Source organism: Parus major, chromosome 6, assembly GCF_001522545.3.
Source record: "Parus major isolate Abel chromosome 6, Parus_major1.1, whole genome shotgun sequence".
Taxonomy (NCBI): Eukaryota; Metazoa; Chordata; class Aves; order Passeriformes; family Paridae; genus Parus; species Parus major.
Window position 1 is genome coordinate 12,906,568 of NC_031775.1, and position 20,211 is coordinate 12,926,778.

Consider the following 20,211-nt stretch of genomic DNA (forward strand, 5'->3'; position numbering starts at 1 on the left):
AAATAGTAACTGACATTATTTTCTGAGACTAGGAAGAAGTATTTAGTTAGTTAGCTGACAGGATAAGGGTGCTTGGCAAGTACACCAGGACATGGAGGAGTAGGCTCAGCTTGGCAGCTCCTCTCTGGGAGAGACTGGGAGGAAGGAGGTAGTGGAGAAGTGTGAGGATGTCTTTATAGCATTAGTCAGGGGTTCTGATAGGAGTGCTGGCCTAAAAAGGGAGACCAGACCTGGCAGCTTGGAAGACACAGAGAAAGCATGTAAAAACCAAGTGATGGGACCCCTTTTTTTTGGACAGCTGTGTAATGGGCAGGTCAAGCGGCAGTTTTGATCTTGCTGATGCCATTTCAAATGCAAAGTAAAGCACTGGAGAGCTTAGTAAAGCTGTCAAAGGGTGGGAAGCAAAGCTGTGGGGTTCCTGGAGACTGGCTTGCTGAGAAAGGAGTTGCATGCCTTTTCTATTTCCTCACAGTGTAGGCCTGGGGTAACAACTCTTTTAGTACTTCTATATTTTAAAAGCCTCTTCTCATTTATGGAATACTGGTCTGAGTTGCCCAGTTGGTGCCATCTCAGTTTACTTTTTATCTCATGTACTCAAAAGCCAAGAGTAGGTGCTTGTTTGGGAAACAGATAAGCTCAAAACTACAGGAGAGCCACCAAGACCACCTATGTTTTCAGAGATAATGCCACAGACACTGGATAGAGTAATACTGAGTTGAAGGAACCAGGTCTCACCTTGTTTTGTCAAGACTTGAAGGTGTCCCCAGAAGACATTACCAACTGCACTAGTGCCCTGTATGGGCAAGGCTTGAGCACTCATACGAGGCTCTTTTGCCTTGCCCAAGCCCCAGTGATGCAGCAGCGGGAATGAGACAAAACTATGCCAAACAGAAATGGTGCCAGGAGCTGATGGGAAAGGCAGGAGAGGAGAGGGGCAGACAGGACTGTGGAGGAGCAGAAGCAAGTTAGAGCTTTCTCTTGAGCTTGCGGCTGGCTCCACCACCTCCACTCCGCTCCCTCTTCTCCTTGCGGACACAGAAGTACTTGGTGACCCGTTTGCGGCACTGCTCACAGCGCACAGCGCAGCACCAGTGGAACTTGCAGTTGCAGCTGGACACCATCTCAGCTCGCCTCTCCTCCACAGCCAGCCCGCAGTCCCCACACAGCCGCCGGCAGCTCCGCTTCTCCCACTTGCTGAGAGCCTTGCCCCGCTTAAGGCACTCCCTGCCCTCCGTGCCCAGCAGCCCCAGTGTCTTGTTCTCCAGGCAGTAGTCAGGAGAGTCTTCCAAATGGACCAGTTCCTTCTTGGAGATGGAACTGAAGGTCTCAGCAATGGCACCCCGGCTGGCAGCGCTGTTCCCTGCTCCCTGCAGCAAGTCCACCTTCAGGGCTTTGTGGTACCTCTCCTTGAGGTAAGTACCCACCTCCCGAAACTCGGGCAACTGCAGCCAGCAGGTCTGGGTGGTGCAGCTCCCCGACACACCATGGCATTTGCAAGTCCGCTTCATGGTCCCTTTCACTGCCTACAGGGTGAGCAGAGAGAGGGGTTCAAGAAAGAAAACCCAGAGAGGCTGTTTCTGTACTGCAATATATGCAGAAACATGGCTCCAGGCCTGTGGAGTAGCTTGGCATCAGTTCTCCCTTTACAGATATGCTTTTCAACAGGCCTCTGCTCCTTGAACTGGGAGAAAGAGGACTGCAGAAAGTCAACACTGTAACACACAGAAGCTTTGCTGCCTTAGAGCAGACATCATTGTACTGCTGCCATACCCCCAAGAAGCTGTTTCTTCTGGACATATGCTTTTAGCCACATTAAATTGTGACTCTCCACAGTGAATATTTAGAGCCAATTTGGTACGCACTATCAGCTCTGGAGGGAGAAAGGGGCTCACCTTTCTACCTGCCTCGTTGTTATGCAGGTTCATAGCAGCTCTGGCATCTTGTCCAGTCTCCAGGGCATCCACAAACTGCTTGGAAATAGCTTCCCCAAAGCCCACATTATCGCTGCAGCCTCCCCACAGCCAGCCTTGTCCCCCTAAGAAAGGAGATGAGATGTGTGCTGTCAAAAAACCTTCAGAAGTGATGGGAGGGAATGGAGGCTATGGGGAAAAACCAGCTTTTCACTGCACAGTGCTCCTAGATTCTCTCCTGTTGAGTTCAAGACATTTCTCCTGAGGCCTGGATAGTAAGTGGCTCAGGCAGGCAGCAAAGGGGTACGTTGTGTACAACAACAAATGCAGGGCTTTCCAGGCTTTCTATAGAGTAGGATTTAGAAGCTGTCAGTTATAATGCAGTAGCAGACATGCAGATAAGCCTTTGGGTCTGGCCTTCGGGGGGTGATTAGAGAATCACCTCTCAAACCCTGACTTCAGCTGGTTCAATGTGACTTGCAGGGACAGCATCTTGCTAACTTGGATTGACAAACTGCTGGAGACATCCTGGTCAGAGGCAACAGATTCCCCTCTGCCTAGAACAGCCCAGGCCTGGAACATGTGCATCAAGGAGGCCCTGGTTTTGGCACACACAGAATTCTGAAATTATATTTGGCATCTTAGAAGGGTCTGATTTTCTAATTACCGTCAAGAAACAACGGAGTCAGTACAGAACTGTGAAATTACACAAAAATATGTGGAAGGTACTTTTCCTAACTGAGTGGGAGCTGAGTGGGACTGGAAAAACACCATGCAGTTTTTTCCTCCTAGAGAAAGATGCCAAATTATTAATGAAGATTTGAAATCTGTTACATTCTGACCCTGACATGCCACATCAGTACATCTTGGGAGTCATGGTTTAAAGGCCTTGTGCCTCTCTAGAAAGGCCAAGCCCTTTCCTGGACCTTCCCAGGGCATCATGATTCCCCCTCCCAGGGAAAGACAGTAGTGTTCCATGGGAGGTGGGTAATTCCAGTGGATGATGCAGTCCCAATCAGGAACTGTGACTGAAATAGGAAAACCTTTCACCAACTTGGATTCAGTCCAATGGCTGAATTGAATCATGCTGTTTTGGTCAAGCCCATAAGTTTCCTGTGCCTTACAAGGTTTTAAGTCCACAATGGAAAGTTTTTATTACAAACAAATCTATTTGGGGGAAAAGAAATGTGGCATGACTAACTTGGTTTTCCAGAGAAGATAGAATTTGATGAGTTGTTGCCCAAAAGTCTTGCTCTGCCAGAGACAGGCATTTCCAAACTTTGGACACCTAAGCAGTAGTGACTGTTTTCAAAACTATCAGCCAGTAAAGTAAATGACTAAATACTGGACACTCCAGAGGAGTTTGTCATAAAGTGACACATACTGACTACCTAGTGTGGCTGGGAAGGGCATGGCTTTTAAAATATTTTGATAATTTGAAATTTGACCTCTTTCTGTTCAAAACAAAACCCCTAAATGTCAGTGTTCTCTGTGAAAGCTGAGCAGAGAGCTGGAGTGGTGCAGTCTGGAGCTCCCTACCAGTGGTGCTGGGTGGCTGAGGGCCTGGATACCACTGTCATGTGATGGCTCTGTGCTGCCACAGTGATTCTCCTGGTTGAACTCTTGTGTGCCTGCCATGCTGATAAGTGAGAGAGAGGTTTATGAATGCCACCCTGCTTTTTCTCATGGTCATTGTTCTGTGGAGCCAACCTGGTCCTGCAGACCCTGGGAACCCTGAAGTCCCTGACCTGTGCTGCTATACCAAGATCATTCAGGTGCATGGCAACAGATCCACTCCTCTGCCTGTATGATAAAGTCATTCTCTCCAGCAGCTTAAATAGAGTTCCTGATTTGAAACAGAGGTACTGCAACCCCTTCTACTTTCCTGCTCATTTAGAAGGTAATGGAAAGCATCAAAGAGCTTGGCTGGTGTAAACTGGAGATGGCTCCATTAGCTTCCACAGAGCTTTGGTTTGAACCACAGAAGGCTCTGCTCTGAGCATTATTCCTGGTTGTGGGGACCAGGATGGGGAAGTGTTTCTCAAGCCTCAGTGGAGGAGAGAAGAGCTTCTCCTGCTACCTGGGACGAGTGAGGAGCACCAGCTCATCTCTCCTTACCCAGTTGTCCATTGCGGGAGTCGTCACAGCCACAGTTGTCAAAATCCCCCAGGCTGCAGTTCCGGGTCAGCGTGTACATGACGCCCGCAGAGCTGATGGCATGGACAAAGGCTGTTTCTCGGTTTGCTGTCAAGGGGGAATACAAAGAGAGCAGATGTGCAAAAGATTTCGTGGCAAGGGCAGTGTTCGAAATTGTTCCTACCATGCAGGAATCTGCACAGGACATCTGCAGTGGGGAAGACTGGAGTGAAGAAGAGGCCCTACATGCCAGATTAGCTTAGTTTGGGCCTGAATTGCATGAAGATAGAAGCTGCCAAATATGACCCAGACTGACTCATGCCATTTGAAAGAGTATGGATGAGATAGCACCTGGCTGTCCTTGTGGGAGCTCAACAGTGGTGAAATAGCACAGACAGCCAATGTTCCCCAGCTCTCTCTAACACACCCCCAACAGGAAGGGGTCCTCTCCAAGTATCAAAGAGCTCCTTCCCCACAGTCCCCTCGAACCTTACCTTTTGCTGAAAGGGCTTTGAGCAGTGACCATACCTATCCACCAGGATCAGTCTGGGAATCATCAGCTGGCTTCACTGAGCCTTTGGCTTTCATTTAATATCAGCAAGATCTGAGCACATAACATTGACAGGAATGATTTGAGGACCTTCTTGTGGTCTCAGAGCGGGCCTTGTGCTGCAATTTTCTCCTCAAGGCCCCACTTTGAAACCTTTGTCCACCTCTGCCTGGGGCTCTGGTCTTTTGTCTGCTGCCAGTCCCACTAGAGGCCTGAGGCTCTCCTCCACACCCAGGTCCTACTTTTACAGAGCAGGTATGATCCCAGCCCAGCATCAAACATAGGTCTAGAGGGCCAGATATGCACCAAAGTATTTCCTGGTATTAATAGACAAATAGGTAAGGAATAGGGTACAGTAACAGTGACCACTGACCCATGCCCTACAGGTCAGGGATGCTGGATTTTTGCCTAGGGTGATTCTGGCATCTGGAAGATGTAGGAAGACTTTTCTCCTGCCTCTTTGCCAGAGCACAATCACTGATGAACTCTTTTCTGCTCACTTTAGCCTTATCCCTCGGCTTGCTGTCCAGCCAGCCTTGCACTGGTTCTCAGCCTCCCTGGGATGCTCTGGGACACCATCTAGGCATGGTGTGTCCAGCAGGCTATGTGCAGGTCAGGGGGTGCATCCTTGTGGGGAGGCAGTTGTGTGAGGGTTGGTCCTGCACCAGCTGGGGTTCAGCAGGTCCATGGGTAAGGCTGGCATTGCAAGGAGGCCTTGGAGCTAGATCCCAGAGTATCTGGGAGATGATGGGTGAAGGAGTCCCCTGGTGAGATCCCTCTGGGGAATTCCTGGGAGAGGTACTTCCCAGGTGAGAATGGGGAAGAAAAGGAGGCACTTGGGAAGAGAGGAGAGGGCCATGGGCTCTAACCTGTGGCAGGGGGGTCCCAGTAGTGGTATCCAATGCTTTCCTTACCACTGCGCAGCCCACCATGGCTGGAGAGCTGCAGTGCCCTCTCCGGGCAGTTCCAGCGGTCCCAGGCGAACTGGAACTTGCACTCCTCGATGCCGCTCTGTGCCCCAGCTGCCACACTGCTGGAGTAGATGAGATAGGCCTAGGAGCAGAGCTGAGGGTCAGCACGGGGACAGTGTATATTTTCAACTGAAATTAACCTGTGTACCATCTTACAAAGACAAGATGTACTGAGCTCAGAAGGTCTGACAAGTTTGGCTTGCCTGGGAAGCTCCCCACTAGCAGCAGCAAACCCATTTTTCTGCTGTGCTGGGTCAGAGCCTGAGCCTCCTGAGGGAGAAAGCTGAGCTCTTGGCTGTTTGCCACATTAGGAAATGTGCTGGCCAGCCTCTGCCATGGGCAACTCCTTATGTCTCCACCATGAGAGGAAACAGCTTTCTGCTCAGATTAGGGAGCTCTAGGCCAGCAGATGCCTCAACCTGCCTTCTTCATCACAGCCCATGGGGGAGAGCTAGTGCTTTGGGAGAAGGTTGCTCCACCAGTGTATTGGGATCTGGATCGGCCTGCAGCTTTTCCTAGGGAAGAGCCAGAACAAAATCTGGATAAATTTTACAACTGGTCCTGGCTAAAAAAAAAAGCCTCTGGAAGAGGAGCACAAGGATGTGAGGGGTCAATATGGAACAAAGTCCTGGCAATTCTAGTTGTGCTCCTGTATGTTTTACAGGGCCTACAGAAAATACTTTCTGGTTGGATCAGTGTGGGCCCTGATGCCAACCTGATCCTCAGGAACCAATAGATATTAGGTGAGAGCCTTGGCTGATGTCTATAGACAAATCTCCACAATCTGGCCCCAACTAGCTTAAAAGAACCCCAGGTCAGCATTTCTCAGGGCTCATGCAGCCCAAAGAGCTCACAAGTTACAGCTCACAGCAAACCTTTCCTGGCCCTTCTTTGCCTTATTGCTGGAAATCTGGGGGTGAGGAGAACTCTAACCAAGGCTGGGTGGAGAGGACTGGGAAGGAGGAGACCTACTCTCTCTCTCACTCACTCTCTCACTCTCTCACTCTCACTCTCTCTCCCTCCCTCCCTCTCTGCCTCTCTCCCTCTCTCCTTCCCTCCCTGGGTTTAGTGGAATCAGGGACAGAGATCAAAGGGATTTCTCTTACCTTGGGGCCCGTCATCAGGAAATTATTCACTGACCTGGAAGATAGAGACAGTGTCAGCAGGGAGGGGGTGATGGCGGAGGGGCCTGGGGAATGCCAGGCATCCCAGGGCTCTCCTCTCACTCCCCTACAGTCTGCCTGTCTCCTTGCTGCAGGCACCTCTGGTCTGTCTTTCATGTCCTCTTGCTGCTCCCTAAGGGACAGGACTGTGCTGTCCCCTTCTCCCCACCCTGCTCCCCTCAGTCAGGCTGTACTGGGCTGCAATTCCTTCATTGCTCTCTCCTTTGCTTTCCTCTGCTCTGCTCCCTTTGTACCAATCCACCCATTATTTAGCTTTCCTGTTCCCCATGCCTTGCTTTTTATCTCACTTGACTAAACCCAGGGTAGTATTTTTCCCAGCCCCAGGAGTGGGACCATGATGAGGGAAGGAGGGCATCACACCACTGCTCCTTTGCAGTATGTGTCCAGATGCATCTCTCCACATCACTGTCCCTTGTTTTCCAGTGGTGCTGTGTCTGACTGCCATTCTCTTGGTCAGGTTATGGCGATGACTGAACACAAATATACATGTCCTTCCCATCCTCCTGGACACTGTGTAGGGGACCCTGGGGATTTGGGGTGGGTGGAAGGTCCTAGACAAAATTAAGCTTTCTGGTGTTCCCACTGAAGGTATGGAGGGATCACCTCCAAGGGTCAGGCAATGTGGCCTGTCTCCAGTACTATCTCTATGGCCTTGCAGGACTGATGCTGTCTGGTCTGAGTCTTTCCCCAGTAAGACTGTTTCTGTGCAAATGGTCAGTCAGCATTAGGATTCCATATGATGCAGTGACCACCTGCAGAATTTGGAGAATGGCTGGGTGAATCCTGCTTAGCTGTGTCATGGCAAAAAGGACTGACACTTTGAAAGAGTCCAAGAGCCAACTCCAAATATCCCAAGTCAGAAATGAAGTAAGAAAAAAGAGAGTCTCCTAAAAATACTTAATTCTACTCTCTCCAGATTTGTAAAATAACACTCATCACTATTTCTGGTGCGTCTGTGGAGCATTTTCCCTTCTGGAACCCATCATGTCAGAGAAATGGGTGAGTGCTGTTATCACCCAGAGAGGACACTGAGGCCAGAGAGGTGGAATGAGTGGACTGAGACCTCACAGTGAGTGAGTGATTGGGAAAATGACAAGAGCATGCACTAATAGAAACTTGGCTCTTCACTTCTCGAGATTATGTTCTGCTTCAAATAAGCCACAAGTATTCCCTCATAAGGGAGAGAAATATACTGTCTTTTTGTGCTACAAATCCAGCGCAGACACTGTGGGGGGATCCCAGGGTGGGCTCAAGCACAGACAGAAGCAGGCACTGCTGTCCAAGGCTGAGGGTGAAAGTGCAGCCCTGCCATAGACACAGGGACAGACAGGGTGGCAGAGCTGGTGCCCAGACATCAGACATGTGAGAGATTGAGAGAGGATGCTGTCCTGCCCTGGAAAACTACTTGTGCAGTTAGCAAGCACACTACACCTCCACGAAAACTGCACCACAGAGATCCTTTCTAAAGTACAGCACAAAAGGAGGTCTCATTATTTTAGCTTGGTCAAAATTACAAGAAACCTAATCTTTGCTGTTAGAGTTTAGAAAGAGTTAGGAGAATGAGTTTGCAACATTTCATTTTCGCAAGTCTAGCTTTCCTTTGTGGGTTTTTTGGTGAAAATGTGTTTATATTGATGAAGCTTGTTTTGGGAAAGATTCCCCTGGGTCAAAACAGGAGTGGGCTGTGCCAGGCACTGCAAGAACAGGAGATTCTTTCCCTTTGTTCCAGGCTTGGGATTCAGACCCGGCTGTGCTCCAGTCCCCATGGCTACTTTAGCATCAAGTCGATGGTTGTTTTGCAGAGGAATTTTCCTTTGGGAGCTGCTTCTGCATTGTACAGCTAATTAAATATTTCCTGGGACTTGGAGAGACGGCATCTGTAGCCGAGTGATTAGAGCATTGGGTGACCTGAATCACACAGGGCCATGAACCTGGTGCTAATCAGACTGTGTAAGCTCCATGGGTCCCCATCCTAACGCAACTGGGTAGCAGCATGAACAAGTCATTTTTCCATCTGGTTTCCCTTCTGTCCATTGCCTTGACCTTAAGTGCTTTGCTATGGGGACCACACTCAGGATGGTGTCAGTGTGAATCTGAGCCCCCGGTAGCAGCTGTGAGAAAACTCTGGTAAAATGCTCCTGCATAGGCAAGAGCTAGAAAATTGCAAGTCCTCTCTTATTTTGCTTTTGTCACTAAAACAAGAGATATATCCCATCTGCATTGTTTCCCATGTGGGTAGGAATACACAAATTCACAGTGTATAGGAGGGATTTTCCCCAAACCCTTGGATTAGGAACATCTGAGAAGTAGAAAGGATGGCTTTAGGAGGAGGATGGTAATCCACAACATCAGAGTTTACAGCAAACCAGCCTGTTAGCAGGAGCTTTGACATGACTGCATTGAAGCAGAGGATCCCTTCCTTCCAGGATAAACTTCAAGGTTCACAAAAAGGCCAAGTTCAGGATACGCCAATTCTCTCTCTGCAGCTGAGCAAATGATACAGTAGCAATTTCCCAGCAGGATATTCTAAACATTTTGTAAAGTCAGAGAGACAGAAGGCATTTTCCTTGAGCTCTCAGATCAACCAGCAGGCATGCTGCTGGCTGGGTTTGTAGGACTAAGACAAGTAAAGGATTCACAAAGTTTCAAGTGTTCAGTGCACTTGACTCCCCAACATTTAACTCTTGTAACTGCAGGTGGGTTCAGGAGAAGGGGAGATGGGACTGTCATATGGCTGGAGGCTGGTTGAAATTTTTCTTACTTGTGTTGGGTGCGAAGGAAAGATAATAATAGAGACAAAATCTGTGTGCTGTGTCTTTGTTTTTATAATTTAGCTAAGAAAAGTTTATCTCCCTTCTGTATATAGTCTCCAGTAAAGGCAGAGATCAATTAAGCCACTACTTACACAGATGTAGTACAGTAGTGACAGTGTCTCTAGAATCATCTCTGTGCTGCAAATAGGAATCACTCCCAACATCTCTCTTCATTATTTTCTCTGTAGTGTGATTTTTAAAAATATATTATGTATTTCTACTAAATTTTCGTTTAATTGTAAAGGAAAGCAGAAAGTAATACTAAACTAACAAAGCAGTTGCATTCATAGCTGGCGTTAACCAGCCCAATTTCTATCACTTGGGTGATTTTTTGTATCACACACATGAAAAGAGACAGTTGAAATAATTTCTCTTCTTTTAGAAAGCTTAGGAAGTTTCTAGGTGTGTGTAAACCCCTTTCCCTCCATCTTCAAACTCCAGGACAGCATTACACAGACTGAAGTGGAGCAGGCTCATAGCTAAGCAGGTAGAGGGAGGAAACCCCTGAGTTCCTCTCCCTCTCCCCAGGCTGTGCAGGGCCCTGGCCAGGGCATGCTGCTTCCCTCAGTACAACTCTGTGTCTCCAGGTAAAAAGTAAATCTAGGGCAAGAGAATTGCATTAGCTCTAAAATTAGAAAAATATCTCAAAGCTAGTGAATATCTTCATCGGGAGTTTTCTATCATAGTTTTATTGAATCTGAAAGCAAAGGACACTGCCGAGCAGCTGTCCCATTATATTTTACTCATATCAAATACTAATAAGCCTCTGATAATTCTGTCTCAGTTACAACTTTAATCAATAACATCACACTCCTCAGTTTAACATCACACTCCTCAGTTTATTATGTCCTAAGAGCTTTATCTAATCTCTCATTACAACATTTGTCTGATACCTTACCACCCACTCAGGCTCCTGTGCTGCTGGTTCTGCTCTTTAGAAAATGATAAACCTGGATTTACATCTTCACTGTCATTATTGTAAATAGAGAAAATGGATAGAATTTCCCTTTGGATCTGAGTTTTGTTCTCAATATGAGCTCCCCAAGGTTATTAGAAAATCAGGGAGGCTGGAAACCAAAGGCAGTCCACAGCTGAAGTGTAAAAACTACATTTAGAAGCAAACTACTGAGTTAGAGATCTTTGTATTATTCCCATGAGAGAGGAGACTGGGCAACAGCTCAATAACATTTGGAACTTTACTTCTTTTTTCTTAATTTTTCTCTATTTAGTTATATTTATTTTGAGGATTTTGTTCCTAAATGCAAACCTGACATTTTGATCATCTAGAAATAATGCACTGGTTGAATGGTCCATTAAATGCTAATATCTAATCCACACTCAAAGAAGGGAAGTGGCCATATATATATATATATATATATATAAACGCTTGTTGTTGTTGTTCTATATTGCTCCCTGCCATGCTCCCACTCCCAGTGCTACACAGGAAAAAAATTACATGTTAAGCTGTTGGATCAGATAGAGAAAACCAGCACAAATTTCAAGCTGAATTATTTGATGATTCCCACAAATTCATCTTTTTTCTGCTTGAAAGTTAAGAGTGTGTGTCTGCAAAATGATAATTTCAAATAAAGTTTGTAATTTTCCTTTCTCGATGGAGCTCATGACCTGTGAGCAACGTGCAGAGAGAAGCGGGGTTGTCTTGCTCTATAAACTTTCCTCACAGATAAAAACTGCTGGAAGACAGGGAATTTAAACATCCAGCTTTGGACAGAAAAAATCTTAGATTTCCATATTTAGCTCTACTTTGCGCACTGAAATTTCTCTTCGTTTAACTGTCTCTTTAAAATGTTGGGGATTTTTTCTTTTAACGTATTCTAAAACTGTTTTTATTGAGTAAAGCAAGACACATACACAGAAAGAGCAGAAAAATAACAATAAAATCAGCATTGCTCTTGCCTAGCCTTTCTGTAGAACGTACATACTCCTCTTGTTCCAGAAGGGAGGTTTATCTTGAGTTTGCTGCTTTATAGTATTTAGACATAAACAAATTGTTTATATCTTCATATTCCTTTAATGTAGGGAATAGAAAATCTCTGAAAGAACATAAATTTCACTTCCAGACTAACAGGAATGAGTTCCCATTTACTCTTTAATTTCTCTTTTTGTAATTTTGAATTCTCTATCTGTGGTAATAACCCTAGAGATCTGCTATAGGGAAGGCAGAGGATTTTAGTAATTGAACTGTAAAAGATTTCCTTGCCATTAGAGATAAGTAACCTGCTGAGCAGATTCCCCAGGGCACCACAGCAACTCAGTAAAAATCACATAGGAAAAATACCTGCAGAGACCATTTCCCTTTGGGAATGGGACTAATATATCCCACAACGAATAATATGAGAATTGTTGCAAACATAATCTCCTTCTGCTCATCCTTAAAGAACTTTTTGGGAAATAAATATAACACCACTCTCAGGACAAAGCAAGAGGTCCACAGGAGATGGCCACAGATTTGTGCACAGCAGAACTGGTCTGATGGGACTCAGGTGATTGGAAACTGAGCTGTAGCAATCACCGTAGCAAAAGCTTCTCTCCAGGAATTCCTAATACATTAATTTCAGACATGTAATTCTGACCCTGTGTGTGCCAAGGAGCTTGGCTCTCAGGCTGCTCATCCAGAGTGACACTTCTGTGGATCTAACTCACCCCTGAGGGCTCTGAGCTCTTAATCACAGACTGTCCTCTTTGGGGAGCGTGAGAGAAGCCCCACTTGATTTAATTAAGACAAGAGACAAGCTGACTGGGAGCCTTTGGAAAAAACAGAAGTCTCTAACTCTTCCATTGGGTTATCTTCCCAGTTGAAAGTGAGGGGCTAGGTCTCAGCATCCACTCTCCTCTATTTTACCCCAGCTTACAATCTGGCTGTTAGTTATTTTTGGGAGGTGCAGGGAAAAGGGGAGTTTCATAGATCTGATCTCTCTGCCAATTAGTGTGTAGAGACCTGGTTAAATATCTGTTTCCATTAAAGACAGAACTGAGATAAGTGAGAAAGAGGAGACATTTAGGAAAGCAAATAGTAATTTCCTTAAGGTATCTGGGAAGAGCACCTGCCTGTGACACAGACTGAGATGCTCTTGATACTCACCAGGCATAGCAGGACTGGAAGAAGGGAGTGAGGAAGAAGATGCCCAGATAAGGGTCCATGTGAAATATAAAATCCAAATAAAGAGGGAGAAAGGAGATCCTAAAAAAACCCCAAACTTGGGCACCACCACCACCACCAAAGAAAAGGAAAAATAAAAAGAAGCACAACTAATTTAGGGAAGGGATGGAGTTATTTTCCACCCGGCAGTCCTGGTGTGATGAAGAGGCGGATGCCTCCTGAATCCCACCTTCTGCAAAGGATAACCAATCCTAAAGTAAGAGCTAAAGGGGGCTGGTGAAATGGAGCCGCAGAACTTCCTAAGAAGAGATTATCTACTTAATTAAAGATTTTTTTTCCCCTAAGTCCTTCAGCCAATCAGGACTCAAGTGCCAGAGAGAGATTGAACTGATGAAAAGAACACCCCAGGTTCCTCGAAGACAAATGCACCACGAAAGGGATAAGAGGGAGGGAAAAGGGGGGGAAAGAAAAAAAGAAAGGAAAAAAAAAGAGAGAGAGGGATAAAGAAAGAGACAGCAAATCCCTTAAAATAATCACTAGATTCAATCTCCATCAGCACTACCCTGGCTCTCCATTCCTGGCAAAGGCAACTGGAAGGGCTGCTTTTGAAGTGTCCTCTCCTCCTCCTGCTTTGGAGACACCGCTAAGATGGGGTGCACTGGGTGCTCTGGGGTGGGGGGGATTGGGTTCAGGCTGTCTGCATCTGCTGCTTGGGTCACAGAGATATGTGATCATTGTCTCTGCCTCAGTATCCCCCAGAAGTTTAAGGGGATCAAGGCCAGTTCCTACCTCCATCTGCTTCTCTTTCATCACGGTGACCTGCTCTTTCTTCCCACCTCCTATTTGCATCAGGTCATCCTCACCCCAGGAGAAAGGCCTCTGACTAAACTTTCTTATTCCCCCTTAGTTTTTTGCTTTTGGCATTTCCTATAAAGTCCATGGGAGGGGGTCTTTGGTTTGGAAGGGTTAGCAGTCTCTCTCTGAGGGCTTATCCCAGGCCAACAGCTGCTGGAGCGACAGCATCCAGCCTGTGGCAGCTGGCCACATGAGACATCCCAGTTACTGTCACAGCATCCACCACAGATACCTTGACTAGCCCTAAATCAACATGACCAGTCGTATCACCATGCCCCAGAGCCATAGAAAGATCTTCTCCACACTATACAATTGAATTTTGTGCTGTGGATATGATCACCCAAAGCATGGGCTGGGACCAGTCCAACTCATTTCATCCAGGGCACAGCTACCATGCTGGACTGAGGCAGGATTTGAGGAGGACTGAAATTGTGTAGCTGAGCCATTGCGCAGGGCTGGCCGAAGGTTGAGCTTTGCTTGGGGACACTTCAGGTGGACAAAAATCTCTCCTGGGTTGCACAGTCTCAGGAAAGGAAAGCTGCCCAGCAGAGACTTGCTCTCTGATGGATTTTGGTCATCTCACACTGAGCCCAGCTATGCTTAAGTCAGGGAGCCCTGGCCATGTACTGCATGTAGGACACTACTGGCAAAACACTACCTTTACCCAGAGGGCTGCCTGTCCAGCCAGGGCACCCCTTCACACCAGGCATGGCTGGTCAGTTTGTGGGCACCTAGAGGAGAAGAAAATGCAGGTGGCAGCAATTTATCCCAGGGCTAGCTGCCCCCAGCTGTGTCCTATTGCAGCAAGACCAATGGTATTTGCACTCATTAAAACCCTAGGTCCTGGAGCCTCAAGCATTTTAAAAGCTAGTGTTGTGTATGCTGAGAAAAAGCTTGAGAATTGTCTAGTAGAATATAAAACCCCAAAAACCAAAGGGTGAGGGAAATGAGCCTTTTATTTATTCTTAAATTATTTTTTAGGAACAATATTTTTAATTCTTAATTCTATTGAAACAAAATTTCAATGCTGTGATGTTTAGCACAGTTTAATGGTTTTGGTGGCCTAATTCAAGTAGTGGAGGTAGCTGTGCTCCTCCTCCCAGGCTGTCCTAGACTCGGTGTAGAGAGGAGCTGCAGAGGCTGATGCTGCCTCAGGGGAGCTGAGGGTCTGCCAAGGGGCTCAGTCCCACTGGGACAGCACTGGTGAGATGCAGGAGATGTCACCATTCTGTATTTGGGATCTATTTCTGATGGTAGAAATGGGAAGAATTTTCAGTTGTTTCTTGTAAGTCTCCAACAGTCTGTTTCAGGTTTCTTGAGCTGGAGTTTTCACATTTCTCATGTCTGGTATCAACAGCATTTTGAAATCATGCAACACTTCAGACATTTCTTGACCCATAGGAGAGGAAGGATACCATTGGGCTCCTACTGGGGTGAGCTGTTTTTGTTACTCTGAGACAAATTAAGTAAGAAGATTACAAAAAGCAGGAAAAAAATAAGTAGTAGGTGTATCCAAAATAAACAGATGCAATTAATTGTTTTTATTAACTGTTGCAAGAGTCACCCAGGCCTTTGTCCAAGCTCACAGAAGCACCAGCAGCTTTGGAAACATCAGCCTCCTCTGCCAACATCTAATTCCAATTAAATGCAATACTCACTTTCCTGGAAACAAGCATGTTTTTTCAAATCAAAGGAGCTGGAGGCAAAGTCTAAAACAAACCTGCCCCAAACATATTTTAAAGTACTTAATTACAGTTCTCAAAACCTATTTAAAAGATTCTATGAAGCACTCTCTAAAGAAATGGGATGCAAAATGGTTTTATAATGTTCCTCAGATTTTGTTATTGTTACTGACAAAAGCTTGGTAAATTTACTAAATGGATGCAGAGAGAATTAAAATACATTTTATGGCCAGAACTGGTACCTTACCCCACTTGACCCTCTGGCCAATACAGATCTCTTCTGACCTTTGCACTGAGTACTGTAATGTGTGTTTGTCTATTTGTTCATCTCCCAGAATGGCAGCCAGGACTTGAGGACAGCAGCAGATAGAGAACCTACCAATTAATTCCAATTTATTTTAAAAAAATAAATAAATAGACATATATATATATATATGTATGTATGTATAGTATATCTAAGTTTAATTTCCAGAGTACAGAGAAAATCTGGACTATCCTAAAAGAGCTTGTACAGGTAATCACAAAAGTCAGAGAAAAAATGAAAAAAAAAGGCCTTTAGCACTCTGTTGCCTTTCACCCCAGTACCAATGCAACAGATGGATATGAAAAAAGAGGTTAAGAAGTGGGGGTAATAATTCCAAGCTTGGCTCACAAACATCTCAAAAGTTTCTTGGTGGCAATTCAAAGTGCCCAAAGGATAGATTTGATAAAACAAAATGGCCATTAAAAACGTCAAGAAAGAATTTGACATTTCTTCTGTTAAAAAGATATGTAAAAGTTATGAGATCAAACTAAAAGGAAATTAATCTTGTCTAGGAAATTAATCTTATCTAATCTTATCACCCCAGGACACTAGGCAACAAACAGAATTCAAACCTGAAAGGACTGAAATGTCTCAGGAAGGTTCAGCTGTCAGTTCAGTAAGTGAATTTCAATTGCTTTGACTGTGTCTTTACCTTTTGGACCAACTAAATGTATCTCCAATAGCATCTAAAGTCCGTCAAAACATCCACCAGCACACCAAAGAGATGTACATGTTGCTCACAGTCCTATACTGAACATACCCTGTGCTATTCTGTTTCTTTAGTCAAGTGGCTCCAGAAGCAAAGCCCAAATAAAGGCTTAGGAAATGCAATAGCATTCATGAGATCAACTGACATGCAATGGAAGCAAACATGGAATTTTTAGCATGTTGGCTCTGAAAAGGCAGGAAAGGTGCTAGTGTGCCCAGAAGCCTCTCTGCTTATTTTTGTGTTTAGCTATATTAGTCTGAGATTGTGCCATTAAAGACAGTATTGACACACCAGAAGATCCTTATAGTGGTGTGACCTCTTTGCTGTAAGTTTGATTTTGTAACCTAGCACTGTTCCCCCACACTGTTTTCTGCACAGGTGACACATGCAGAGCAGCCTCCTATGAGGTCAGCTTTATGCTTTACCAGTATTGAGAGTATCCTCACATTTGCAGGTTCTCTGTAAGGTTCATGCAGAGACAGCTCAATGGATCCTTGTCCACTGCAGTGAATTGTGGGATGGGACACAACCATCACACATCATGGGAAGTGACTTGACCTGATGAAGCAGACCTGAGGAACACAAGAAAAATCTACTTGGGAGCTGCTTAAACAGGTACACTGTTGCACCAGAGACATACATTTTCTTTCCCTTTCATGCTCTCAGTGCTCCCTTCAATATTATTATTATCATAAATACTTGTAAACAAAACTACATTTTGAACTGTAAGAATGAAGCATTAAAAAGACTGCCCAGTGACATGTTTCAGACTTCTTTAGCTGGAATTGTTCACAAGCTCTGCAAGAGCCCTACATAACTCTGGATAACTTACAACTGGGTCTCCTTCACCTAAGTCAGTTTGTTCAGCTCTAGTACAGAAAGACTGACTGGTTTGGAGTCCCTTTTGTGAGGCTGACAGGAGGAGGTTCAGCTGAGTGATTTGTCCAACCCGGTGATTTTTTTCATTTCTGATTTGCTATGCGGTCTAATGACCGTGCAGCGGCATAAGCAGCTCTGGGTTACCCTGTAATTTGTCCCTCTGACGAGCCAGCCTGCCATGTGAAAGCCGGCAGATGGTGCTCCCAGCTTGGCCTGTGGCTGGGCTGTGGCTCAGCACTCCTGTGGAAGAGCATCCCTGGATTGCAGGCGTTCAGTGAAATTGTGCTGTGCTAGACATGGCCATGTCCAGCGCAGACAACAGCCTCTGCACAAGATCTAAGCTTAAAAATTCCCTGTTTCTCCAGACCAAATATCTTGAGGCCTCAGAGTAGGTTAAGTCCAAAGATGGTTCTGACTGGTTGTGTCACAGCAGTGGTGTAGAGCTGCTGGTGGCTGTGCCCACAGCTGGAGGTCAGTAGAGCCACAGTGCAGCTGCTCCTGTGTGCTGGAGCACACTTCCCACAGCCAGCCACTGTGGCAGCCAATGAGACTCCTACCAACTCCTATCTGGCCTTAGCTCAGGGACAAGCAGATGCTCTTGAGCTCTCAGCAGTATGCACAGATCTGTATCCACACTTTCTCACTGGTGTGCCCCTTAACAAGTCCTGGGACAAACCCCAAGATCAGGGACCAGCAAATCTGGCTCAGCTCCTTGCCCTACAACAGCAATGAAAACTGCACTGGGGTAAGTCCAGTGAGGTTCTTCCTCTTTGCCCACAGCTGACTATCATGACTAACCTTCTGCATTTATTCAGAATGAGTCAGACCTGTAAAATCATGAGACCAGCTGGAAAACAATACACAGTGTGAGCTATTTGTGCCCAAGTCTTTACAGTACTCTTGGGGCTTGTTTCCTCTGGAAATGGCAGAGTTGGGAACATGCTGTTCTCTCAGAAGAAAGGCAAGCTGACAGTCCTGGGCTCCAGGCAATCAGATGTTCCAATGAACACCCAATGTCAAAAGGCTTGCCAGAAATTATGGGGGTAGTGAGACTGAGCAGGCATATAAGGCCTCTCTGTGTTGACCAAAACTTGCTGCGTGTGGGCCCTGGATATTTGCCTGAGAGTTCTCACACATTCAGTGTTTGTACATTAAAATACTAGAACCTTTCTCCTCTGTCTTTGGCTGAGAAATCCTCTTGGCCTTGCGTGTAATACTTGTTGCTACTCTTCACCTTGGGAGTGGCTGCATTTTAGTGGTGAACATGAGATCAGCCCATGGGGTGCGGTGGCTCCCAGTGAGCGGTAAGGAAAGCTGAATCATTTCCCCATAAAACCCAGGGTGCAGGATCTGGCTCCAGCTCCAGCGTTCCCCAGTGTCATCTGCATTGACTAGGACTATTTCTTTTGTCAGAATAGTCAGCCAGTCCCAATAAATGGTGATGATGATGATGAGCTTGGAGGCTGAATCAGACAGCCAAGATGAAGAAACAGCTCCAAGATGGTCAGGATAAACTGGCAGCACAAAATCTATCACCAATCCTTTACAAATGTCATTGCTGATGGAGCCACTATCAGGCTTTCTGTCACAATCTTAAACACGAGGTACCTTTAATAATGGCTGTTGGAAAAATGTTACAGATAGACTGTTGTTGGACAGCCCTGACCCCTTTTATAAGTGTCCCAAGAAAGAGGCATAAATAATAAAGCAATACTTTTGTCTGCCTGTTTGGAACAAGCCTTGTGTTCATACTGCCAGCTTGGACAAGGTTTCACCACTGATGTGGGCCACCACAAAGAGGTGCTTTATTGAAGGAGATGTTTCTTTTCCCATCTAAAATGAACCAGATATTTTGGTTACAAGTTAAGAGCATGGTCTGAGACCTAATCAAGATTTTTCCCTTGAGTCCTAAAAAGCAGAGATGCAGAGAGTAAAGGAAAGAGAATTGTGGCTGGAAATATTATAAGCTTTTTTTGAGTGGCACTGTTGAATCACAGGTAGGAAAGATGGCTTTGTGCTGTCAGGTGCTGCTGAGAGGACCCAATACCCGGTGACAAACTTTTGGCTGGTTATGTTCATTTGTTACAACTTACAGCAGTCAAGCTTGCTTTGTATAAATCTTTTACAAAGTCATTCTTATCTCACCTCCATCACTGCAGCATCCCAGGACATGGGATACTGCAACCTCTCAGTATACTTATGAAGTGTCAGCTGTTGACTAGGGGCTGGTAACTGAGGCATGATATAGATAATGACTTGCCCAGACTCAGGCAGCCCAATGGTGTCTCATATGGTACATCTGAGCTGAAAACAAATCAGGATATAGCCTGCTAATAGTGAGAAGAAGAGGGAGCTGAGGGTGCCCATACAACAAATCACTGCTCAGGCGGGTACTCTATAGCAGAAGATGCAAGAACATCCTGGCTTCTGGCCAAATGTTGCTGTGAGCTGAGACCCCGGTACACTAGGATGGCACTGCCTCAGGAGTACGAAAGGATCCTGTTTAAAGTCAGCTCTTCCCAAACACTGGCATTTATATGGGGAACTGTATCTGGTGTCAGAATGAAAATCAATAGCAAAGTTTGCACTGGTTCCACATTAACATACGCAAAGTAGGAATGAGCCCTACTTTGTGAAGGACAAAGCATTCCTTGCCATGAGAGAAGGCGGCAAAAAACCCCAACCACCACATTAGAATATGAACATACAAATGTCCATATTTATCCATCACAGGGTGGTATGTTTTTGGAATAATGTACTTCACATAGCTTTATCCTTACCCCTTACCACCTTAAAAGACGAGCTAACTCCCAGATTTTGTCTTGTCAGATTTCAGCACCTGTTTGGAGACAGAGTTCAACCTTTCCTCTCCTCAGTTTTCAGAAATACGGCAACATAATTCAGACTTCATGCCATCAGGGTGACCGAAGGGGAATCTGTAATTCAGACACATCGTGCCTGCAGTTCCCTGTCCGACTCCAGGGTGGCGATGCTGCCTCAGCTCTTACTCCAGCTCATTATGCACACTGTGCACTCTCTGAAGGGATTTTTTTATTAGCACCACAGGGTGTGATGAGAGATGATTGCATATGGCAGG

The 20,211-nt window shown here is 45.7% G+C and overlaps 1 protein-coding gene and 1 long non-coding RNA gene across 2 annotated transcripts; one reads left to right on the top strand and one right to left on the bottom strand.

Moving 5' to 3' along the window:
- Positions 1-965: 965 nt before the first annotated feature.
- Positions 966-12,726, bottom strand: WNT8B (Wnt family member 8B). Its single transcript, XM_015632456.3, has 6 exons — positions 12,668-12,726; positions 6,674-6,707; positions 5,511-5,649; positions 4,029-4,154; positions 1,893-2,035; positions 966-1,523 (listed from the first exon to the last, which is right to left on the bottom strand). The coding sequence occupies exons 1-6, from the start codon at positions 12,724-12,726 to the stop codon at positions 966-968; spliced, it is 1,059 nt and encodes a 352-aa protein (XP_015487942.3).
- A 2,091-nt stretch (positions 12,727-14,817) lies between these two features.
- Positions 14,818-16,881, top strand: LOC117244672. Its single transcript, XR_004498178.1, has 3 exons — positions 14,818-14,973; positions 16,071-16,142; positions 16,690-16,881. It is a non-coding gene; the product is annotated as an uncharacterized LOC117244672 (long non-coding RNA).
- Positions 16,882-20,211: the final 3,330 nt, after the last annotated feature.